Source organism: Lepidothrix coronata, unplaced genomic scaffold, assembly GCF_001604755.1.
Source record: "Lepidothrix coronata isolate B3197 unplaced genomic scaffold, Lepidothrix_coronata-1.0 Scaffold269, whole genome shotgun sequence".
Lineage (NCBI taxonomy): Eukaryota > Metazoa > Chordata > Aves > Passeriformes > Pipridae > Lepidothrix > Lepidothrix coronata.
Genome location: NW_016690449.1, coordinates 363,580 through 389,089, shown reverse-complemented (window position 1 = coordinate 389,089; position 25,510 = coordinate 363,580). Strand labels below are relative to the sequence as shown.

Here is a 25,510-nt window from a genome sequence, read left to right as displayed (position 1 = left end):
CCTGCGGGAGAGAAGCCTCGTCACTGCGGGAAGGATGGACGGGGAGCGAGGGGGAAGGTGCGAAGATGCCGGGGAAGGGGTGGGGAGGGGGAAGGATAAAATAAATATAACTAAAGGGGTGGCGGTGCGACTGCTTGGCAGGTGCCGGCGCTCCCGTACTCACATGGAAAGGCACTCCCGGGGATGATGTTAAGAGATAACGGTATGAAAACACAGAGAGGAAAAAGCCGCTGCGGGGGGAGGCAGAGGGGACTCGGCGCCGAAGGAGAAAAAAAAAAAAAAAAAAAAAGAAGGGGAAAAAAAAAAAAAAAAGAAGCCGAAGCCCTGGGAAAGGCGGGGCGGGGGGGACACGCGACCGCGCGTGGCTTTGAAGTGCTGCGGGCTGCGATCCGCTCGTGTGAGCGGCGGCTTTGGCACACGACGGCGCGGCCGCCCGTTCTTATAGCGGCGGGCGGACAATGGCCCCGTGGCCGCCCCGCGGGGCCGCGCCGAGGCGGCAGGTCGGCCCCGTGCGCCGCGCCCTCCGGAGCGTGCCCGCAATTACCGCGGGCGGCCGCGCATCTGCCGCGCCCCCGGGGGACGGGGGAGAGAGAAGGGGAGGGGGGTCCCCCCGCTTTGTCCCCCACCCCCGTGTGCGGGCAGCACAAAGCGGGGCAGGGGGGTCGGGGCTCAGCGCGGGGGGTGGAGGGGTCACCGTCCCGCTCCGGCCGCAGGGACTCCAGCGGGAGCTTAAACCGCTGCGAGCAGGGGGCTTAGGGGGAAAAAACAAATAAAAAATTACTCTGGACTTCAGAGGATGAGCCGTGGATTATTCTCCAGCCAGATGCGGGTGCAAGATTTTCGTCAGGTTTTCCTTGCTCCTTGAGGTTTTTTTCTAAGTGAATACGCTCTGAAATGGTAAAACTCAAAGCAGGTATTATCCTCTCCTGCGTTTCTGAGGTGAATGTGGACACGCGGTCTGGGTTTTGTGGGTTCCGCTTTGAAAAGGGGTTTGCAGGTGTCCAGAAAGTTAAAAGTTCCAAAGGACATTTATTTTATAAACTTCGGTGGCTGTATTCATAATACATGTACAATGTATAAACACACACAGACATATATATACACGCACAATGTATATGTAATGTACAGATAAAATTCTTCTTTTTCTGGATAAAAACAAAGAACTGTGCTGTTTGGATTGTAAAGTTTTTGCTGCCTCTGCTAATCCCCATTCAGTGCCTGGGCATCACTACCTCACGCTTTGGGAAGCCACAGGTTTTTAAGTGGCTAAAAAGTTTCCCAATTCTGACATCTGGCTCTTTGCATCCCCTCGGTGCCCCATTGTCAGCACTCAGGTACTTGTCTCCCTGAAAGGTTTGTTTTTAGGTTCACCACCCATCAATAGCCATTTTCAGGTGCCTGTACCTAAACTCACGTGTATTTACGTGATTTCCCCCTACAAGAAATGTAGATTGATTCCCTCTCCTTTGATTTTCTCCTATCCCTTGGATAAACAGGGAAAAATGACAGCATGAATTATTGCCCATCTCTGCATTTTGAGTTCACAGTAACCATTCTTCACTCCAACCTGAGCGAGGAGTTTGCTATCGAAGTTATTCCTTCTGCTTCTTCCCACCCTCCTGGCTTTGAGATGACCCAACGACACCGGCAAACTGCCCCAAACAACCTCCTTTGTGCCAAGAAGATCACGCACAGAAGTGAGCAATCCAAAAAGCCCTGGGTGATGAATATTAACAAGTCTCAAACTAGAAGTAGTTTGCCAGCCCCGAGCTTTCAGGATCAGCTCTCTTTCTGCTTTTTAACATCTTTATATGCTTGGCTGTGCAATATACCCACGTAAGGCCAGGCGACGGGGGCCTGGCTGCTCCCGGCAGGGACTGGGCTCTCTCAATCACCGGACCTGCAATCAGGCTGAAGTTTTTAGGGCCTTTGCATACATAAATGACTTTCTTCGCTAAGTAGTTCCACTTCACTGAGCTACTCATGTCCTTAAGTGACGGCACAATTAAGAGGCCTCGGCCAGCAGGCAGAGATCGGCCGTGGAGTTTCCAGCGCGAACCAGGAGAAAGAAGGGACCAAAATTTAAAGGTTATGGAAGCATATGGCAAAAAATGTCCAACTTTTGTTACTGTGCACTTTGTATATAGGGAGATAAACTCCAGTGTTGTCTGCAACACTTTGATTGTCTTTTGTTTAGGTGTCTTTGAGCAGTCAATAGTTTATTCATTAAAATGTTTATGATTCCCCAGAGTTTCACAGACTTTGGCACAACCGATCACTTGTCTGAAAGTTTGCGGTGAAAGCGCATTATTCATTAGTCCTTATCCATCATTTGCAGTTTGTCATTTGTTATTCTCTTGTTTTAAAAGTTTGTGCTCCAATCAAGGAGGGGAGAGAGCACCATGTGTCTCCGTGATCAGTCACAGCCATGAATAGCCAGGGCTGAAGTGAATGTTTCACAAACAACCCATAGGCTGAAATTTGTTTGCATAATCTATTCACTGCGTACTTATGAATAACGAATGCATTCACAGAACCAGAATTGTTTCAGGAAGCCTTCGCAAACAGAAAGAAGTGCTAAATATCTCGGATAATTTATTCCCGATGAATAATTCAACCAGTTCTATCGCGGGCAGTCTACTAATTTTGCAGATAAATTATTCAGCCAACACAGATAATAGCTCTTACACCTTATGGGCCTGCCCCTATGGAAGTCAGCTGCTGAAGTTTCCTGAAATTTCCTGGGATTGGGAAAGAAAAAGATTCCGAAATGGAACAGGACCATTGATTTCAAGGAACACAGAGTGTGCTCCCAACATCTCACTGATGACCTTATTCTGAGTTTTAGCCTTTGATATTAACTTTTCCACCTTGAGGTAAGTGCAGCTGGGCTCAGATGGACTCAGGGATGTTATTAGTTTCATATTTTGAGCTCTAAGAAAATGGTTTATCATTGGCTTTGAGACACTTTACAGCATTTAAAAAAAGAGAGAAAAAAAGATTCAAACAGATTTAACACTTGTGAGGCCTCAAGCACGAAGCTCCTTCCTCTGCCCTCGTGTTGAGACATCATGAGTGGACTCCAGAAAAAGTAGGAATTCATGAATAAAGCTGGAGGAAAGGCTTTTGGAGAAAATGTGCTGCCAGGTGCCTGGCACTGCTCTCTGGATGCACTGTTTCCTTCATGGAAAAAGCCAGTCAAGGAGAAGATGCCATTCCCTGGTAAATGTTTTTTGGACCTCGTAAAGGTAAATAAATCTCCACGTTAGCAATCAGCCTCTCATTTCTAAACAACCAGAATTATGATCATTAGGGCAGTGTTAGCATCACTCTTCTCTCCAAGATTGGAAACCAGTGGTCCCAGTAAAACTGCTCCCTCAGTTGGAAGATGCCTCAGAGAAGTCAGAGGCACATAATTTTTTTTTTTTCAGGTCTTAAGATGCACATCACTGCAGCAACTCAGCAAACTCTATCTTTTGTTACTTTAGTACTTGAGGGCTTGAACTAATGTTGGGATGAGTGTTGAAACAATGCATCAACCAGGAGAACACTGCTTTTTTGCTCCCTCGTGTTTGAAAGCATGGCCAGAAAGGGAAGGCAGAGCTGCCTGTGGAGGATGCTCGAACTAAATTTAGAGAGGTGACGTGGCTGGTGGCAAAGCCATCACCTGGGAGCAGAAAGTTTGACTTTGCAGGAGGAAAGGAAGGATCAAGCTCACTCATCCCTGGGGATGCCCAGGTTGACGCAGCAGGAATTTTAAAGACAGGTAGAAAACTAGAAGACTGTTCAGTGGGGCAGCCCATCTCCTTGTGCTGGTCTGGATGTGGTGCAGAGCACAGTGGCTTCTTGTCCAGCCTGGGTGGGGACAGAGGTGTGGTGAGGGCTGGGAGGGCAGGGATGGACATATGGACTCCTCACCCGGTTGGAGTCACCTCACAGCCCCCAGCCCGAGGCTCACGGAGGGCTCAGGGCTTGGTCCTGTGGCTGCTGACCAGTGGGCAGCCCTGGAAGCCCAATATTTGGAAGGGCTCTCAGCCTGCAGGGAGGCAGCATTAACCCTTCTGGAGCAGGAGCCGGCTTTCCTGCCAGGGAGACCCCTTGGGAGCAGCTCAAGGGCTTTGTCTCTAAAGGATTTGGCCTCCTCTCCTACCTGCCTGTGGCCAGGGTGAGGCCTCAGGCCGTGTGCTGGGGGCCACTGGTGGGTGGGGAGCACAGGGACATCACAGGGAGTCCCCATGTACTGGGGGATCCTGGCCCTGGGGAGCCAAATCTGCTCCAAAATCCTGCACAAGTGCCCCGGAGCTGCAGTCAGGGCTCAACCCCTCCTGGGGGCTCTGCAGAAATAGTGAGAATATTTTATTTTCAGGTTTTAAATATGTGATGTAACATTTTCCTTCTTTTTGGAAGGGGAGGGGGGGTCGAGTAGGTAAACGATTGTTCCCTGCAAGCACAAATGTATTTTGTTTGTTGTAATTAAAATGTTTTAATGAGACAACCATAAAATCAACCATTAATTATTTTTTTTCAAACACTTCTGCTTCCTTTTGAGCTAGGTCTATTTAGAAATAGTTTAGAGAGTAGCCTGCAGTTTTATTCTTTCTGTGGTATTATACACAGGAGTGGAGAAGTCATTTATAAATAATTACACAATGTTTTGGGTCTTTGGGTTTGTATAATATATCAAAGCGATTAGTACACGCATTGTTCCATTGTAAATGGTTTTTTTCCCTTCCTTTCAGTTTCACTTGCCTTGTCTTCTATCTAAACCTTTTTCGTGAAATCCTTTGTCTTCCTCATTCTTTTAGCTTGTTACAGTGCAGGGACATTCTTCTTATTCAAACACTCACAGCATGAGCAAAGAAAGCTACTTCTGTCGCATCTTAAGTTTTACCATAACTTTCTGGCATTTTCTTTTCTTCTGATTTTCCCAGACCACTGATAGGGTAATGAAGAATTATAACATACATCAATTATTGGTGCTCACGGTGTATTATGCTTCTGAATTCAAGGGGAGATAAAGAGGGAAAAAAAAAAAAGCCCCACTTTCTGTGGTTTTGAGGCACATGAGAGAGGACTCGGCACAGATTATTTATAACATCTTTCTGAGCATCAATTATGTTTGACTCCTACAACCACTTCCTTGTCCCACTGGTTTTATGGCCAGAAGGAGTCATTTTTGTGTGTGGTAGCTGTGGCATTTAACTTGTTTCTTTTATGAGGAGCCCAAACAATGCATCTTCAGGCCAAACAATCTATCTCCCCGAATAATAGCCCAAATGTCACTCAAGGGCTCCGGGCTGGGAAATGTGTGATCATGGTAAAGGGCCACGGGAAGGGGTTTGGGAGGGATCCTCACAAGGCTTCCCAGCACAGGGTACCCCCAGGGAGATGGGCTGGACCTGGGGTGGGGTGCCTGTGCTTTGGGATTGCGACTGGCTGCCTAAGGTTTTAACAATCCTAATCCAAGTTATCCAAGGAAAAGGGCCAAACCCTCATGGCGTGGTCATGCACACACACTGCCTGGCCTTCCCCAGCCTCCTGGCTATCACATTAACTGGGAAAAATAAGATTAGGATGTCACCTCTGAGAAATGAGCCCTTTTCCCCCACACCTTCATTGTGCCAGAGCTTTTTCTTCTCTTCTTTCCCCCCCTCCACCTTCTCCCGCCCACAATCCCCCCCTCTTTTGTTGATTTGTATTTTGTTAATTGAAACTAGAACACTTATCCTAAAAGAAAGGGACAAAATTCACTGGCTGCCTTGCAGAAGAAATCCCCCAACAACATCCAAAACCAGGAAGCTTAACTACATGCTGAGACACTCAGGTTTTCCTTTATACTTTCCATACCAATAATTCTGCTTCAGAGTGACAAAAATAACTCGAAAGAATTAAACACCATAATGTGGGGGTGAAATATAGCCTGAGCTCTTTGGGAGGGGCTTTAGGGTTCCCCCCCAGGTCTGGGGGTCGGTCCCCTTTGGCTCTGGTTTGGAGTCCTGCAGCAGGGGGAGGATGCTCCAGGACCACCAGCAGCCCGCGGGTCCCCACTGCCCCTCCGCAGGGGCCCGGGGGATTTGCTGCCATTTGCATAGCAGGTGTTGGGTCCCGGGCCATTCTTCCTTAAAGGAGTTTTAATACGGGATAAATTACTGGGAATTAGGAGGAGGCAGGCGACAAGAAAAGCGCTCACGGAGTCCTCTCCCGGCCACGGGAGGGGAATTGGAGAGAAGGGCTAATAAAAAAGGGAGAAAAACACAAATGCAGCAGCTTCTGCCCCCTCCCAGGGAGTTCGGGGTGCGCAGGGTTTGAGGGGGGAACGCTCCCAATTTCTTCTGAAATTGAGGTTTGGACTCAGGAATGCAGTAATCCCAGGACAGAAATACGATTACTGGCCTGAGGATCTTTGATTGAGTAGGTCTGGAAGGGGAGTTTAAAATGTTAATCCCCTGGTATAATCCCTTCCCTGGCATTGTAGGGACAAGGGTTGCCCCCGAAGGGAATTGCCTGCTTCCTTCCCCGGGACTGGGGGCGGGAGGGCAAGGCTGGGGAGCAACTCCCCCAAGGATGTGCAGGCACAGACACGTGTCTGGACGTGCCCACACCTGAGTGTGCCCACCGTGTGTGTGCACCCCTGTGCCCACCCGGCCACACCCGCTCCTGTGTGTGCACACACAGCCACACACGTGTTTTACATGTGTACATACATGTGCATCTCACACAAAACAGGAGGGGAAGGCTGGGTCACCCGTGTGCACAGGGGGTCTTGATCCAAATTCCCTGTCACACCTCAGCCATGCTTTGCCCTGGCAAATAGAGCACACACACATGAAAGAAAATTGAGATGCTTCACGTGTTTTTAGCAGGGAGTCATTTTGAAGTGCTCCCACTTGCAGGCTGTTGGGGCAGGTGGGAAAGGTTTGTCTGTAAAGGGACATCGGTGTGGAACCATCCAGATGCTTTTCACATCACAGACTGGATGTATTATACATAAATAAAGGCCATCTATAGTGAAATGTTAGATCAGTGAAGAAGAAGGTGACACCTCCTCATTAAAAAAAAGCAGGTGAATTGACCCCAAAAGAGGTTTGAGGGCTGGGCAGGGACCTGCTGGTGCTTGCAGGAGCCCCAGTGCCTGGGCTGAGCAGGGCAGGTGGGAAAGGAAAGGAGACAGCTCCAGCTACCAGTCCTGGGCACAGGGTCCTGCTCCCTGACCCCAGGGATGACCCTTTGGGGTGCAGGTCCTGCTGCTCTGGCCATGAGAGGGACGAGGGTGACACCCCAAGGCTCAGTGCTGCAAATTCGGCTGTGCAGGGCTGAAGGTTTGTATCTCACCTCTGTCATGTTATTGCTTTTATGGAACTAGTAAAAAAAATAATTAATTTTTAAAAAGTACCTCAGTAAAGTAGTTACATGACCTTGACTAGAACTGTAAATATTTCTGAGTGAGGAAAAGCGATCCAGAGTTGTTCTCCTGGCTGAGGGTTGGTGTTTTAGGGTGGTTTTGGCTGCCATGGGTGCTGGTTTTCAGAGAGCTGGTGTGGGGCAGCTCTGGCTGGGCCACACTGAGCTGGGGCAAAATGGACTTTGCAGGTCAGAGGCCAAACTGGGCACTGGGGTGGGTGGAAGGAGGAAGAGATTTAGTTTACCTTAAACAGAACAAGATTTTTAGAAAATGTCAAGATGAAACATTGTGTGACTTCTGAGTTAAGGTGCTTTGGTGAGAACACACAATGATGGTGCCCTGACTCTTTCTAAACTAACCCCCTTTTTTTTCCTGCACCAGCTCAGCTTTTGGAAGGGTGTCCACTGATTTTCAAACAAATTGCATTAAACTTTGCTGGCAGCAAATGGTAAATAAGGGGTAGATTTGCTCTGTTTTCTGGAATTAAAACCAGCTTCTGGTTAACCTTCTAACTTACCATTTACCTTTGTATTGTATGTGCAATATATCCTTTAAAGTTCCCATTTTTTAGGGACAAAACCACAGGCACAAACTTCTTAAATTCTAGGCTGAATTCACCCCTTGTTAGCGTGAGCAGCCACGGTGAAGGTGAGGAACTGCATCTTCCTACGGCCAGGTATCATCTCTCAGGATTTCCTTATGTCAGTGCCTTCAGGTATAAAGAGAAAAAAATAAAAGTATAGTGTCAAACTACAGGTGTAACAGCCCTTGAAACTCCCAGTGCTGGGTTTGCTGGGACCAGTACATAATGGTGCAGCTGAGCTGGGCTGAGAGAAGGAAAAACTTTACAGGAAGACCCTGCAGGTGCTGTGCTTTATTCCTGCAGTGGCACTGTGGAGGATCAGGGTATGCAGCTAAGTCTGACCCACAGTTAGGTGGCAAGAATAGTTTGCAAGGTATATATCAACCCTTGTAATTACTGAACATTTTTCTACTAGTGCAGCTTTAAATTTTATGCCTGCTAATACATATTTTAGAGTAGCTTGGAGGGGTAAAGTGCTAAATAAATACAAAGCACTAGTTCTAGCACTCAGGGAATTAGACAGTGGAGCAGCATGATTAAGGGAAAGTAAATGTTGTCCTAGGTGAGGGTTTTTTCCCCCTTGGGGCTGGATGCACTTCCACAGTAACAAACTCCTCTGAAACAAGTACTTGGCTAATGAGGGGAGACAAGTTTGGCTGACGTCTTTCTGCTGTGCCTCTGATGTGGGGATGCTGGTTTCTTTTCCAATTTAAGCATGTATTAAATGGCAATAAAATACTTAATTAGGAATGAAGAAGTGAATGCACCTCTTCAGACTACAAATGTCTCTTTTTTTAAACCCTCTTGGGTAAAACCCAAGGTACTTTTTTCCTTCATCTCAGGTTTAATGCATGGCAGGTCTTGAGCCTGTTTTCACTTACTCCAGTGGGAACTAGAGATAATTTCTCTGGAGCTGGTGCAGCTCCACTTCTCCAAAGCAGCTGTTGGAGTTACCCAGGGCTCTGCACCTCTCACCCCACTGTGCAAACAGGGAGGGATCCAATGGGGCTGGAAAATTGCTGAGCAACATCGAGATCACTTTTTATTACTTGTCTTGTGGGTCTAATGTATATACAGCTGGTGCCTATCCAAGGGAATCTTTTTTCCTTTTCTTTATTTCTTCCCCCAGAAAAAAATAGTGTATGGCTGAGGTTTTTTTATCGTTTTCAGTGTTCAGTGTTATTTATCTTCATTAACCTGTTGATGACCCCAGACCTCAACCCCACAGATGACGTGCCAGGTGCCGGGAATCCAGCTCTGCGGCCATGAACTCCACCCACTGTCTTCAAGAGAAAAATAAAGGAAAAGTCCAGCTTTCCTGGCTTGTAAGTGATGGGAACAACCACAAGGTGTCAACCTCCACCAAGCTGCGGCTCGGAGCCGGTGCTGCTCTCCCGGTCCTGCCTGGGATGGAGGACACCATGGCAAACCCAAGAATTCTTCCCCCCCCCCCCCCCTTTAGAGTTATATTTGACATTTTCCCCTCGTTGAGCAACATTTCCAGCCATAACTGTCCAGTCTGTTGTTCTGTGCAGTTGAAGTGTTGGGTTTTAACCTTCTGGGCAACCCAAACCTGTGTTTCCTGGCAGGTGTTCCCTTGATTGGTGCAGCGTGTGGGGGTCCTGTTTTGGCCCCAGGGGCTCCCCCTTTATCAAGTGCCATTGCTTTCTGCAAAAAAAAAACACTGTCCCAAGTGCCTTTAGATTGAAAGCAATCCCAAGGATTTCCTGCTTTTCCTTTCATCCCTTGACTTCCTGCAGCCTGGGCTGGTGGCATCACTCACAGCCAGACGTGATGCTCTGACACTGGTTGACATAATGAGGAACTGGATTTTCCTGGCAGAACTGTTTCAGCTATTGTACAAAAATGGAGAGAGAACACCCTGCCAGCCACTTACACTTTGAATTTGAGAGGTAGCACCAGTTGTGCTGGGGAGGAGGGGCGGTGCTTGACTGGGAATTACTGGCCCGAGGAGGGAGCTGAGCTGCTCTGGGCTGGTTTGTTTTTCCTAATGTGATGGCAGAAGTGATAAGTCTGGAGAGTTAAGAAAGGAGGTTGAAGTAAACCCCAAGGAAAAATGTAAATGGTGCAATTATGAAGGTAATAGAAACAGAGAAGTATTTTTATGCAACACGATTGAATGGGCAATAATGAGGTAAAAAGACATTTCTTCCGGGATTAGAAGTGAGCTCAAAATTGCCAAGGCCTACTGGAAGTGGGGGGGAGGAAAGAAGCCTGTTGTAGCATTTCTTTTCCTTTAATAAGCTTCTTTTTCTGGGAGTCCTGAGTGTTCAGATGTAGCACACTTAGTGCCTAGTAACCCAACAAAGCTTCGATTGGTGCCTCTGCAGAGAGATTTTCTTTTCCTTGCAGGTTTCTAACCATGAAAAAAACCCTGAGATCAGTTGCTTCAGAATCCTTAATTAAACACAACAAAGAAGGGCAATTAGAGCTGTGTTTTCCCTTTGTCATCCAGCAAACCTTGCAAACCTCAAACCCCTTTTCTGGCTCCAAGATTTATGACAGGAATAAATCATAATCATCCCTGCAATTATCAGCCTGAAGTGAACATCAGCAGGATTATTTTCTTTTTCCTTGGAAGAGGTTCTGAAACCCATCCAAGAGGAATTCACTAACCCCTTTTATTGTGCAGGAAGGAAACCAAAAATGCAGGCGTGGTGATTTTCCCAGGCCTTGGCTGCCTGCTTGCTTTCCTGTCACTTCATGTCATGTCATCCCTGCCTCCCGGGTCCTGTGTGCCTGCTCATCCAGCTCCTGTTGGGCTGGATGTCCTCCATGGGTGTCATCAGAGCCAAAGAGCTGATAAAATGAACAGGCAAAAGATGAGAGACAAATCCAAGGGGATTTGAGGACTTCAGAGGTCAGGAAAAGGACCAGAAACACAACCTGTTACCCGGGTGTTCAGAGAATAAACACTTGTGCACTTTGCATCCCTGCAAGCATTTCTTCCAGGGATCTTGGCTTTGATTTGGTGGTTGGATGAATTGTGCTAGTGCCCAGTAAGAAGGAGCAGGTTCTCCACTTGAGGCATTGAAGGTGACAGTGTGCATGTTTTGGCTGCTGGGAGGTCAGAGGGTCCTGCCTGAGGACAGGACCCCAGTGCAGCACCTGGGGAATGGCAACCACGTGGGGTCCTGTGGGTCCTGGTCTCTCTGGAGAGCTGGTGACAGGAGGGAGAACCACTGGGCAAGAAAACCACACTGGGCAGAAGCTCCTGATGTTCTTAAAGGATTTGAGGCAGGTGGTTTGGGAATGAGTGTCCCCAGGGTTGTGCTGCAGTCCAGTTTCCCACACTGGTGTGATGGACACGGCTCCTGCAGGCACAGAGCAGCCAGGTGTCCTCTTTTCCCTTAGTGTACACACTCCAAACTGACAGGATAATATCACTCTGTAAACCTCTGAGCAGGTTTCCCAAAACACAGCTGCTTTGCTCTGGTTTTTGGTTTGTTTTCCTTTGCTTTGGGGGTGTTTCCTAATCCAAATTCAACAGTTGAAGCTTTTCTTGCAGTGCTGTGGACAAGCAACCCCAGCCACAGCAGCGCAGTGAGCAGGCTCCAAACTGATTTATAATGCTCTAGAGGTGTCCCCGGGCTGTCTGAGACGGTTTTTGGTTACCACTAGATGGCCTTTCAGCCCTGCTTTCCCCACTGCTCCTTCAGAACAGTCATCTGGGCTGGGATGTGCTGGCCAAGGCCCAGGAGCTGCCAGACACCGAAGTGCTGGTGAGAGCAAGGAATGGGGCTGAACCTCGGGCTCCTGGGGCCTCCCAACCATCCTTTTGATCTCACACAGCTTTGTCTCAAATAGCACTGGCTCACAGAAATAAGGAAGCTCAAAATCCAGCTTCTGGATCCGTTCTGGGTATTACAAACTTTATTACCTCTCGTATGAATCAGGAGCTGCCCGTGCAGGGCCACTGGTTAGTGGAGGTGATGGTCCAAGGAGGCAGCCTTGGAGGGTAAAGAGGATGCTGACTGTCTCAGTCTCACATGAGGACCAAGTGGTGGTCCCATTTTGTGCAGGTACAATTTATAAAATGGTAGCTCAAACACCTTTGTGGGCACGTTCCAGGGAGATGCAGGTATGTGTTGTCAGGGAGCACAACTAACAGTGTCCTGGGGTTTTCCACATTGCCTGGAAGCCCAGAATTTTGAAGACAATATTTCTGTAAGGTGTGTGCTGTTACCTCTGAGTGCCAGTGATCACTCAAAGCATCTGGAGCTCCTTGCAAAGGCAGCTGCATCTGCTGTCTCTCAGGCAATGGCAATCCCAGTTGCTGTTCTGGGGTGGGTTATGTCAGGTAAAGGAATTAGAGGAAATCTGCTTTGCCAGAAATGTGTGCTGGTTACAAGGATAGCTGCAGGCTCGTGGGGTGCAGCTTTTCAAGGCAAAATGAGCACCTTCCAGGAAACACTCAGCTCTCTGTGGTTTAGGATCAGAGGGAAATCAATGACTAACAGACACAGAGTTTCTGGCAGAGCAAACACAGAGCCAGGGAGAGCTGCAAACAGCAATCCTCAAAAATACCTGTATTTCCAGTGGTGACCTTGCACACCTCAACCTGTTGAAGGGAACAAACTGAACAACAAATCCCAACAGGAGTGCCAGGCATGGAAGATCCACAGAATGCCCTGGCATGAACTCAGTGCAGCCAGGGTTTTCAAGATGAGCTGCCCATCCTTCTGGATCTGAAGCCCCAATTCAGCCCAAGCCAGCTTACCTTTTTCCAAAGGTGCTGAACAACTGGCAATAAGTGAGGTCTTCAGATGCTGTGCACATCTGGATTTCAATGCTTCATTTCTGAAAACTGGCTTTGGAGGAAAAATACCCCAAATGTGCCTGGAGTTTCATTTGACCTAATGGGAAGTGTGTTTTGGAGACTGCAAGCTCTGTCTGGGCTCATATAAAACCTGTTAAGTGATATCAGGTTGCACAGAGGCCCTTTACCCTTGGACAGGCGCTGGTTCTGGATCCCAGTGGGATGATGAGTCCTGGGGGTGGTGGCTTTTTTTATTCACATTCATTCCTATTCTCTGCAAATATGGGCCCAGAAGGGTCCCAACTCTGCTGGTTAATTAGCTCAGAGAGCATTTGTGTTGCTGTAACACTGCCTTTGACTTCCCACTCAGGTCTCAGGGGTGGCCAGTGCAGCCCCCCAGCCCCTCCATGGAGCCCCACGTTTGCTCCCACAGCCCTGGTAAAACCTGGATAGTGCAGAGCCAGCACTTCCACCACAGGGACGTGGCCAGGAAAGGTCCCCACGTGTGCAGCAATCTGGCATGGCCTTGTGCCTTGATTTAGGGGGCCTGGGGGAGCTGGGGCACGGCAGGGCCTGCCCAGAGCCACCTCACACAGACCACCAAGCAGCTATCACTTCTTAATAAACTTTTCTGGCCAGTGCTGACCTGGACCATACACGAACAAGTGAAAAGCAAGTGGTGAAAGGCTCTGTGTAACATTACTAATCCCATGTAGTGCTCTCACTGGAAAGGCCAGGCAGGTCTCCCCACTATTGTGTCCTCTCACTGCAGCTGGTCCACCCCATGCTTCTATTAAAATAAAATCCAATAGCCTTGTTTCTGAAGGGGTGCAGCCTGTGGATGCCCAATGCCCAGGGGAAGGATGGGCTGTGTGTGAAGGTTTCCTTTGCAGGGCTTGTTGCTTCATTTCCATGTGCTCCTGGCTGCTGGGGAGCAGCTTTGCAGGCTGGATGGGGAAAGCAGTTGGCTACTGCCCTCCTTGGACGCTCTGGGAAGGGTTTACATGTGTGTGATGCTTCATGGAGTAAAGGAACTGGGGGGTCTGCTACTCCTGCACCCCAGGATGAAGCAAAGCTCCTGCTTACCCTGCACGTGTTCAGGCTGTTGGGAAGGTAAATTGGGAACTGGGGAGCCCTCAGGGCTGGCTGGTGCATGCTCAGACCGTGTTCCAGCGGCTTAATTTTTCAGTCCCGGAGCACAAATGTATGGTTTGCATATGAGGGAGGCTGGAATGAAGGGTCTCCTGTGGCTTCACAGGCTGCTGGGGAAAACAAAAGCAAACCTTAGGGTTGCTGCCAAATCTTTGTGGAGGAGGTACCTACATATATATATTGTATATATATATTTAAATGTTTTAGCAGAGATGTTTCAGTCTGAGGGAAAGTGGCTGATTTGGTAATGGCAGTTACCTTCTGATGCAGTATTTCCCTTTATAACTCTGTATCAGGGATGGCAAGGGATGCTCCTCCTGTTCCTGGGAAGTTAACAACCCTGCCTGGACATGCAGGTTAATAGGCTTGGGAAAACCAGCTTGGGGGCAGTTTTTGTCTCTTCCTAGTTTCAATTCCTGTTTTTGAGAGTTTTATTTTAAGGGACATACAAGTATTGAACCAAAGTTTTGGGGGTTTTTGGAGGTGTTTTTTGTTTGTTTTGGTCTTTTTTTTTGTTTGTTTCTCATTCTGACAAGCAGAAAAACATTACAATTGGTTTCCTCAGTGCTTAGTTTTTGCTGGTGGTTTTTGTGTGGCAGATGAACCCAGAGCTAAGAGTCATTTGTACAGGCTATACCCTGTGAGGTGTGAGTCATTAGGAGATCAGTTTGGGCAATCAGAGCTGTGCACAGCATTCCCAGCAGCGTTTAACCACCTCTTATGCAACCATATCAATATTTTTTCCAGGAAATCCATTGCCCAGTAGTCACTAAACAAGCATAAACATTTTTGAAGTCTGCTGGTATGTTGAAATCAAATCTTCTCAAGGAAAATCTACTGGCCCTGTTAACATGAGACTTGAGAAAGGAGAGGGGCAGCTCATGGGTCTGGGCTTGCCCAGAGATGGAGTCCAGATGCTCAGCCAGGAGCAGAGCCTGGTGCTTGATATCTCCAGAGATTTAATTTCTTAAATACTCTGGGATCTTCCTCAGGATTTTTACTCATAGGTACCTGAAGCTTGAGCTTCATCCTTATGCAGAATAGGAAAATACTTTGAAATCTAACAGCTCTTCCTCCTTCAGCCTTGTCAGGTATTAGCACAGTAATTAAGGAGATATATATATATATATATATAGTGTATGTATATGGGGTTTTTTCCCTTTTTTGTCTGCCTGAGCAGCAGGAAAGCCTTGAGCTGAGGCCAGGCATTGGCCTGATTGCACAGTTGAAGATTGCTGTGGCAGAGCTCTTGCTGATCCCGGGAGCAGCTGCCCTTGCACAGCTGGGAGCAGGCAGGAAGGCAAGAGGTGCTGTGCAGGGAACACCAGGAGCTTTTGATGCATCAAAACTCTTGCTGGCTTTACCATTCCAATCTGCTGCTTTCCTTTTATCTGGGGAGTGATGGAGGAGCCCTGTGGGGTGCAAAGTCCCTCCCTGTGGGCGAGGGTAGAAACTGTGTAGGAAGAGGTGGTGGTGGCTCACAGGTTTTTGTTGTCTGATTTTTGTTGTTCAACCTTCCCCCAACTAACCCAGATCTTATTTAAATCACTTTTTTTACTTGGTTTTATATGGATTGAAGTGGTTGATTTGTGTTCACTTGACACCAGACTAGTGGCTACAGGCTAATGGTATTGCCCTTATTTATGTCATTCCTTGTGTTTGGCTGAAATCCAAATCCTAAAATGAGGAAGGAAAGGAAATTGTACCAGAATAATGTTTTCTAATTCCAGAGTCATCAAGATGCCATATCTCTAATCAGCTTCTCTGAGTCACCGTTTTTGCCCCCCAAACCAATTCATCCACAAAACCCCAAGTGATTAGAAGTGGCTGGAGTTCCCTGATGGCTTAAGGGAATTTAAAAGCAATTGTCAGCTTGTTTTAAATATATTTTTTTATTACTTTTTTTTGTTTGTCTTAGAAAGAAATATGAAATCTGCATGCAACCTTCTAAATATTTCAAACATTTAAATAGCATATGATAATTTAGCAGTACAGTACATTATACAGCAAGATAATATAGGGAGACTTCCTATAGTATATTTACAAATGAAAAGGTAGTTTTGTTATATTAAAAAGAGGAATGCACTGCTTAACATGGAAGTATTACATTCAAAATAATGAATATGTTGTATTGTGACTAAAACATACATAGGTATTTATATGTTTGCCCTATCATATTTTTCATAAAAAGGTACCTTTTAAAGGCTTTCTTTGTTGTTGTTGCTACAAATCTAGGAAATCATACACAATAGCCTCGAAGCTTAAAATATCTCAGTACTGAAGCCACAAACTCTCTGTAAGCGCTTCAGGTGAAAAAACAAAAAAAAAAACCAAAACCAACCAAAAAACCCCAAACCGAACAGACTTTTTTTATTTTCTTAGTAATAAAAACAACCTAGAAATGCTTCCTAATGCATGAGAGGTTAAAGGGGAGACAGGGGGCGCTTCGCTTTGCAGCCAGACCTCGAGTCCTTTAGAGAAGAGGTACACAAGTGATCTCAGGCTCACTTGACGAGGTGCTGAGGAGGGACCTCGTTCTGCGGGTACAGCCACGTTTCGGTGGCAGCTGCCCCAGCAAACTCGTCTTTGGTCCCCGCTTTGCCCGACCGAGGTGGAGGAGGCTGCAAACGCGCCCAACAAAGCCCGGCCCCGAAGCTTTCCCGCTGCCCGGAGGGCGAGGGAATGGCTGTGTGTGACACCGTCACCGACGTCGCTGTTTGCCTGATGAGCTTATAAAGCTCGATTGCGATCATAGTGCAGTAGGAATGAAGAATAATTAAAAAGAAAAAAAATTAAAAAAAAAAAAAAATCCCGAAACAACTTCTTTAGAACGAAAAGCACGTGTTTTCCCCGATTTCGGTACGGAGCAGACGGGTGTGGAATCAGAAGTGCAACAGATGCTTGGGAAATCTGGAAGCCTTTTGCACGTGGCTATAAAATGTAAAAATTGACCCTTGGTAAAAAGTGCTTTATAATAATATAGAATTTGTGTCTTATGCCTGCGAGAGAGAAATAATCTTCTGTAGAGCCCAGTCCTATGCCAGCCAAGGGAATCTGCTCCAGTCCTCACACCACTTGCTCTTATTCTTCATAGACCCTAAACAGAGGAAGAACCAAGAGCAGGGTATTTAAACTATGAATTAAGCTTCAAGTCCATTTCAAACAACAGCAACAAGAACAACAATAATAACAATAATAATAACAAAACCAATCCACAAATAATTAAACTCTAGAAACCAGATTTTTAGCCTTTGCCTAAGCAATCTGGAAATCAAGTTGCTGACTTTCAGCAATCTATGTCCATAAAGCATCTGGGAGGAGTGTTGGACTTGGACACTGCCACACCTTGGAGGCATGTGGGGAATAACACACTGTGCCACGATTATCAGGATAAATAATAAGAAGAAATCCACATCAGCTAATTCACTTCTGGAAAACCCCTATCTCTTATCCAATTTCTGATGCTTATCATGAGCTCTCCATAGATGTAATAAATTCACATTATCTATTCTGTTTGGGATAATATTACTCTGCCATTTTTCTAGATTGTGTCCTGACAGAACAACATGATGGGTTGTCTGTCTGCACATCTCCTGAGGGACAAGCCCGAGGCTGGGCATCCTTGGTCTTATTAATGATGGCATTATAAGAAAAAAAGAAAAGGAAACAGGGGGAAGAGTGTAAATATGTGGTTATGCAATAGCCAGGGCTTCCCCACGTGCTCTGGTTGTGAAGCAGAGGCAGGGAGCTGGCAGGGAGTTGGGGAGATGTTTCTCCCTTTCTGTGACTGATGACTTAGGAAAAAAAAAAATCTTCTTTACAAGGGAGAAGGTGTCAGAGATTTTTACCAGAAAATTATTGCTTTTCTGGCCATGGTACACTTGCTAAAATTGGCAAATACCTGCGTCATCAGAGACTGATGATGCTGAGGTGATGTGACTAAGGTGTGTGACAGGGCTCTCTCTTCCCAGTTCTCCTGACTGCTTTTCTCATGGCTGAAAATACCTCAGCTTTTCATCCTGGAGCTTTCCCCGTGGAAGAGAGGTGAGTGTATGTAAGTAACTGAGAACATCAGCTGATGAATATTTTGACTAAAAATAATTACTATTTACAGCCAGAACAGCCTAATCCTAAAATAGGAGTGAGAACTTCACGTGGCAGGAAAGAAATAATACCAAGAACACCAGTTTAAAATCGTAATTTGGGTAATGAAATACATCCTGGGTGCTGGATGGAGCACTTGCAGTGTGTGCACTTCCCTGTTTTCTCTGTGCCTGGGAGCTGCTGGTTGCCTGGCTTGCCACCAAGATCCTCTCCAGTTCAGCAAGTACTTACCTGCCTTTCTCCTTCCATACTCGGTACCACTTGAGCAGCCTCACGGTGTTCTGGCGTTTGGGGTTCAGGCAGTGCTGCTGCTCCCCCCTCACCTTGGTCCACAGTGTCACACTGCAGGGCAAGGGACACAGGTCATGGCAGGCACAGGCAATTCCCACCCCTGCTCCCGCCCCACCAACTCCCAAAACTGGTCAGGGGGCCAGTGTAAGGCTCTTCATTCCCTGTGTTTTCTGGCAGATATTTGAGTTCATTGGAATAACAGAGCAGCAGGTTTGGCTGTTCCCAATCCATTGCCTGCCATTACACTGTTGTACCAGAGCAAGACCTACCCTCTGGTTTAATCAGTGGGTTTGCTCTGCCTACCTGTTAGATATCATCTTTTGAGCCCAATGGATTATTTAATTAGGGCTCATTCAGGCAACCACAAGGTCTTTGCATGAGGAGACTGTTCCTTTATGCTCAACAAGAGTTCATTTGAGAGAAAATATCACAACAGCTTCACTGATTATTTTAATTTTTGCTTTTTTTCCCGCCCTTAATTCTGCAATATTTTAAATACTTGCATGTGGCAGAGTGCCTTTGTGCCCAACAGCCCAGCTCTGAGCCTCAGCATGCAGCTCTGGGGGCTTCAGCCTCCTCTGCTCACAGCCTGATCCTGCTCTCTTTGCCAGCTTGGTGCCCCCTGATTGTCAGGACAAAGCCTGTTGGGAGACAAAACACGGCAAAAGTCTTCTCTTTGTTTTAGGTCCCCTCCTTGAGGGCTCAGTGAGGCCATCATCACTCGGTCTGACACAACCAAGGTAACACGAGAGACCCAAAGATGCTTCCCAAAAGGATGGCTTTGCAGAAATATCAAGGCTGCCCTACCTCTCAGGGCTCAAAATCAAGCAGTTTTCTGGTTTTGCTATTAATTTAGGAAATTAGAAAGAAACAACCAAACTCACAACCACAACTTGTATTAGAATTATTGATTTTCTGGAAATATCAGCAGTTATTGATTTAACTAAAACACTATCATGGAATTATTGAAATGCTGCTAGAGACATGAGTAAAATGATGGCAGAAAACCAGAAATACCTGTGTACACTGACGGGTTTCTTTTATCGTTTGGTGCAGAAAGAAGCTGTTTATCTTCTAACACAAGAAATAGTGCAAACTTTCCCAGCTCTCCCTCCTGGTTCTGAGGAAGCAAAACGTGCTGCCTGCATGAACTGAGCTGAGGTTCTCACCACGTTTCCAGTTTTGAGATTGCACAAGGTGTTCAAATTGTTCTTTCTATTCAATTAACCTTCCTCCCTGCTCCCCTTTCTGCTCCACCTCCATCAGGTCTAAGCTAAGGTCACAAGAAGTTAAGGTGTAATTTCCAGGTTGTTTTTCTGGGAGGAAGTGCCCTTTTCCCAAATGCATAGAAAAGTGGTGGAAGCCTCCGAGAGCCTCCTTGGTGGCTGCAGGTGACAGAAAGGGCAGATTCACTGCTAAAAACATGGACTATCTCTGTTCTAAGCGTGTTCTCAGCCAACCCCTCTGGAGAGCAGTGTGTGCATGAGAAGGGGAATTTTCCTGTAGCTTTGGAGAGGGGTGAAACCAAACTTTCACTGAAGGCACAGGGCAGGTGAGTTTTGAGGGACTTGAGGCCAGTTCAAAGTTCCTCCAGGCAGCAGCCACCTTTTCTGCACTGGCTGATCCACACCTTGGCTTGGGCTTCTCCTCTGACAGGACACACAAATATTTCCAGAAAGTGATGGACAGGCTGAATTGCAAGAGGAGAGGAGTAGAAACACCTCTGAAAAGCAGCAAATCCTATACTTGCACCAGAAGCAGTGAAGGACACTCTGGATTTACTAGATCCTCTTGTCTGAGGAGGAGGAGATGCAGGATTTGCTTCTCAGGTGAACTGGCTCTTTTCTCATCCTGGCATGCGTTGCTTTGACATCACATGGAGGTTTTCTCTTTGGTGCTGGAGGATGGAGAGCACAGGAGACGTTCCCAAGGCAGCTCCACAGTCCTCTGCAGTTCCCAGGCAGTCCCTGATTGGCACAGGGTTGGGTGGCAGCATTTTTGGGCACCCTGAGCTGGGCCGGCCCTGCTTTTGAGGATGCTGGTCTGACAAACGTAAGGGGATGTGCCTGAGAGGCACTGTGGGAGCTCATACCCTGAGGGAGGAGCTGTCTGGGTGGGCTGCAAGAAGAGGTTGAGAGGGATGGAGAAGGGACTGAAGCACTTTCACCTCCAGTGGGATTTGTCCCTTAGCCACCAAGGACTTGCTGTCTGGAGCCTTTACCCCTGGTGTCTGAGGGTCCCTGTGCCAAAATCCCCCCCAGTAGGTCCCTGCCTCCAGGGCTGTGATGAGCACTCTGGGGCAGTTTGTGCCCCCCAGCACCCCGTGCCCTCACACATCTCATCTGAGGGATGGTGGGGCTGCTCCTCTGCCTACAAACACCCTGTGTCCATGGCCCCAAGGATCCTGGCTCTGGTCCTTTCATCCCAAACCAGTGTGGGGACTGTCACCTGCCTTGACTGCCTCTTGAGAAAGGTTCCCAATAACATCTATTTTCCATCAGCTGTTTTCATCCTGACACATCCCAGCTCTCTGGGATGGGACAAAACATGGAATTGGGAAGGGAGGGGGTTGAACATTTGAGGCAAAAAGAGTTAAACTTCTCTCCTATTTTCTTCTGCTTTCTCTCATTCCAAGGGACAGATACACTCACAATTGCTGCTGGATGTACCATGAATCTTGATAGGTTTTGACTAAACTGAGGACTCAGTTTAACTGTCTCTTGCCCTGTACCACAGCTCTGCTGGGGGGTTATGGCCAAAACATAACTGCACCACCCCCATACCCACTGCTTCTTTGCCCAACATCATTTATGCCAAGTTTCTGCTGTATGAAAACATATGAGAGCTTTTGAGGAGGGCAGAAGGGAACACAGCTTCGACAACTCATTTTAGATGATCACTGCAGCAACAAAAACTCAGTTGCAGGAATTTAGCTCTGCTGTTCCTTGTCCAGAGTCTCCGGGATCAATTTGTTCTCAGAATATTAATTTCAGTTTGCTGTCAGAGCTGAGTTCAGGCTGCATTAGGGCAGCTGGAAAAGCAGGGATGCCGGTGGGTCTACCCTGCCCCACAGACACCCACGGGGAGGGGAGATGATGGGACAATTCTGTCAGCCCTCAGGCTTGAATAGCTCAACATCCTCATAGAGATCGGGCTGGGAGAGCAGCAGCTCCTACACACAGTGTTCCAGCTTCCCCAGCTTTCTGATTGGAAGTGAAATGTGGCATTATTGAGATTTATTTTATAGCCCCTGGTCACCATCTGCTTTTGGGGAAATGCCTTGAGTGGGATGTGAAGAGTTGGTGTTCCTCCACACCATCGTTTTGCTGTTGAAGGGTCAAAGTGAACAAGGTGAAGCTGTGAGGGGCTGATTCAGGCAGGGATGCTCTGCAAGCATTCTTCTGTTCAGGTCACCATCAGCTGATCTGGGCTTCAGAGAAGTGGGTCTGATGCTCCCTGAGCTCAGCATTGCTCACAGTGATGCTGGTTCAGCTCTGGAGGAAGCATAATGAACCTTGGATCTCCTTTCCTCCTCCACAAGCTCTCGCTGAGTCTGATGAGCCAGTTCTGTGTGAGAAGTCCGTGGTATCTCCTTGTTTGTGCCAGTTGGATGAGCAAGATTTGTCCCCAAGGGCATTACAGAGTGCCAGAGGTGGTACAGAGCCTGGCAGGACAGTGCTCAGATCCTGCTGTTGAACGAATGGCAAATATTCCGTGAGGGAACACAAATGCTGGATCAAACCAGCCCTTGGTGTTGGGAGTGTGGCTGCTCTTGGGACCCTTTTCCCCTCTCTTAGGTGGCAGAGGAGCTTGGTGAAGTCTTCTTGGTTAATCCGTCCTTATCCAGCCACATGTGCTGGTTGGAAGGTGCTTTTTTGGGGGAATCTTAAGATATCCAAAAAAGGACAGGAAAAAACCAAAACCCACTCATATTTAAAATCTAAAAAATCGTCCTTTTGAGCCAGTCATGTCAAAAATCCCTGAACCTGCCTCACCTTGGTTAGCCATTACATCACTTTGAGATTTCATAGCAGCATTGATCCCACCTTGCAGGGAGACTGGGAGGAAAACATTTTCTTAAATGCTGGGTAATCTCCGTGAATGAAGGGAATTGCTCTGGTACAACACAGGTGAAAATCTGTCTCTGGTTGGGCTAATATTCCTTGCAGAAACCAAACTCTGTTCATATTTATTCTGCATGCCCAGAATAACTTAACTAAATAGCTCTGAATTTTATATCAGGTAGCTTGGAGTAGGATTTGTCATTATTTTCACTTGAACTAATGATTATCTTTTTGTCGCTACCTGTTCTGGAAATACTGATTTTAAGGGAAAAAAAAATTCTGTCGAAAAATAATAGATGGGGTTTGGGTCAGAATTGCACATTTTTTTTGCATCGGAATATTCCCAGGAATATTCAATCTGCAAATGAATATTCCCAGAAATTAGCATGCCGGGGCATGAGGAAAACAAAGAACAAAGAAGGAACTTGCAGTATAAGGTAAAGCAGTTCAGCTGACAGGGAAACTGAGAGCAATCAATGAAGGCAGACTTACATAATCATCTCTTCCACGCAAAACGGGTACCTCGGTTTCACTTCCAGCTTCCGTACGTTAGAGAATCTTATTTTAGGACCTTTCCTTGAGCATTTGCACTTCACGCCTACAAGAGAAAGCACTTTCTCACGCGTCTGCAAAGCCTCCTGCATACCAAGCGTCCCTTCCCTCCAGCCTGGGTGCATCCAGGAAAACTTCAGTTTGCTCTTTCAAGCCTTGGTGGGAAAAGCTGAATTTTGTGAAGCTGCAGAGCTTAAAAAAAAATAATTAAATTTTCTTTTCTTTAGTATATCCCAGGAAAAGGTAGTAGCTCTCTGGGAAATATTTTCTAGAGCACTATATATGCTCTGAGGCTTTGTAAATATCAGATTTTTTTACAGTGCACCTGCCGCGATTAAATATAATTATATTTAGCAAAAGGAAATGAGAGTCAGAACTCTTTAAACTGAGAAAGCAAGCGCACGTCTCGGCTGCTTTCTCATTCACTCATGTCCCACTTGGACTTCGTAGGACTTCCAGTCATTTCTCCTCACATGGATGTCGTGGTGCAGTCACAGCCAGACAAAAGCTGAGCGTTTTTTAACCATCATTTTTGAGCACAGCAGAAAATGCAGACTGTGCCACAACCCCAAATCCAGCTCTGCTCTATTTTCCCTGAAAACCACCCTTCGAGTGTTCATTAAAGCAACCCTAAACCGATCTTATTTCCTGAAGCATTCCACATGCTAAACCCACCTAACAGGAGGTATTTGAGCTGTATTCCTGAAAACGGAGAGCATGGCATGACCTGCCACCCTGAGAGCTCTTTGCCCTCCAATGAAGGCACAAATGAAGACACAGCTGCCCCGTGTATTTTACCTCTACTTCACCTTTAAAAACCTCGCGGCTCCCTCCCTCGCAGATTCTGCACATCGCACCTTCCCAACAGGCAGGGACAGCTCAACCCAACCCGGGGCTACCAGGAGGCAAACACAAATTACTGGAAAAGAGGTTTATGCGGGAATAGGCAGAAAAAACCCACTTTACCTTCTGCGCTGGCCAAGCACATCGCGATGAAGAGCAGAAGCAGAGCTGCTGTCAGGAGCTTCATGGTGAGACAGCGGGTACCCGAGGAGACGCCGGGGGGGTTGATGTGTTTTCTCGCTTGGGGCTCGTCCCCCCGATCCCGCTGACCCGGGGCGGTGTCACCAGGGAGGGGACAGCGGAGCGGCTCCCGGCGGAGCGGCTGCCCGGCGCTGCCTGCGCTGCCTGCGCTCTGCCGCTGCCTTCCCTTCGCCTCCTTTAAAGCGGCTCCCGCTGCCCTCGCTCCCGGCTCATTAATATGCAGAGCAACTCCACGGCTCCCTCCGCTTCCTCAGCCCCGGCGGGGAGGGAGGGGACCGGCACCCCGGGGGGGAACATCCCCCATCCCCGCCCCGAGCATCCCGGGGGGAGCGCAGGCGATGGGGCGGCTGCTCCTGCCCCTGCCCAGCTGGGACAGCTCCGTCAGAAGGAGGTTTGCTGAGAGGGGGGGGTTATGTGAGTATTTGTATAAATCGGGCTGTTGGGTGGAAAATCACCCGCTTGCGAGCGCTCCAGGGATGCCCGCGCTCCGCAGAAATTCCCATGCACCTTGGAAATGAGATTTGGAGAATCTGGGAAGGGATGTCGCCTTTGGTCACATACTGACTTTTTAATTTATAATTTTAATTTATAATATTAATTTTTTTTAGCTTTAGCAGACTTCTAAATCTAATGGAAAATTTAGCGAGTTAAATGGAAAAAGAAATATTCCTAAAAGCGTTGTTAGGTGGGTTTGGCATGTGGAGTGCTTCGGGAAATAAGATCGGTTTAGGGTTGCTTTAATGAACGCTCCAACACTGTCCTGCTCCGTGAAGAACAGGGTGGCAACACGCAGGAACTTCAGGGATGTGAACACATGTTCCCTCTCCCTTGCAGAGTGATTTCAGAAACAGCTAAAAGAGCATCTTTAAATCCAGACTCCAGGTTTTTGTCTAACTGAGGCGGGCGAAGATCAGAGTCGGGTCTGATCTCCTTCATAGCACTGTGTTCCAAAGAGGCTGCAGATAAACCCCTCTGCCGGACCCGGTTGGTCTCAGCCCATCTCCCAGCCCATCTCCCCACCAAATTAACCCCGAGCGCGACCCGCGCTCCTGGCAGCTCGGGCAGGACCGGCCGCGCACTCCCGGCTCCACTTGCATTTTAAGTTTCCCACATGGCTCCGTTCCTGCCGGCTCCCATTGGCAGCGGCCATCCCGCGGCGTTCCCGGCCCGGGTGTTGGCAGGCTGCGAGTACAGCCCTACCACACACAGCCTGCACGTTGCGCGCAGGCAGCTGCCTTGTTCCTGGCTTTGGGATTCATGCGGGACGTGCCGGCACGCCGGGAACAGCCTGGGATGAGCAGGGATGGGCGGCACATTGCGGGGGACTGGCTGACGTGGCAGGGAGCTTTTGGGGTGAAAGATCTGTTTCTGGGTAGGCTTGTGAAGCTGTGATAGTTGTGAAGGTGTAATAGTTTTTGTTTTGCTTTGGTATTTTTGGTGTTTTATGGGTATTTTTGCTGTACGGCCCTAAGCCACCTCCTGAGGTTCTCCTTGCACTGCTAGGAATGGTTTGTGGGACTGTGGTGGTGTTTCACGAC

The 25,510-nt window shown here is 47.6% G+C and overlaps 1 protein-coding gene across 1 annotated transcript; it reads right to left on the bottom strand.

Moving 5' to 3' along the window:
* Positions 1 to 15,849: 15,849 nt before the first annotated feature.
* Positions 15,850 to 24,235, bottom strand: CXCL14 (C-X-C motif chemokine ligand 14). Its single transcript, XM_017836092.1, has 4 exons — positions 23,895 to 24,235; positions 22,869 to 22,974; positions 18,253 to 18,363; positions 15,850 to 17,014 (listed from the first exon to the last, which is right to left on the bottom strand). Exons 1-4 carry the CDS (start codon positions 23,956 to 23,958, stop codon positions 16,999 to 17,001), a joined length of 297 nt encoding a protein of 98 aa, XP_017691581.1. The 5' UTR covers positions 23,959 to 24,235; the 3' UTR covers positions 15,850 to 16,998.
* Between the last annotated feature and the right edge of the window lie 1,275 nt (positions 24,236 to 25,510).

What these genes read in the sequence shown, in the direction of transcription:
- CXCL14 (XM_017836092.1), bottom strand. Translation starts at nt 23,958, where the DNA reads ATGAAGCTCCTGACAGCAGCTCTGCTTCTGCTCTTCATCGCGATGTGC. An exon ending in GTGCTTGGCCAGCGCAGAAG is followed by an intron (nt 22,975 to 23,894) that starts GTAAAGTGGGTT and finishes TTTCTCTTGTAG; the next exon opens with GCGTGAAGTGCAAATGCTCA. An exon ending in TGCGTGGAAGAGATGATTAT is followed by an intron (nt 18,364 to 22,868) that starts GTAAGTCTGCCT and finishes CTTGCCCTGCAG; the next exon opens with TGTGACACTGTGGACCAAGG.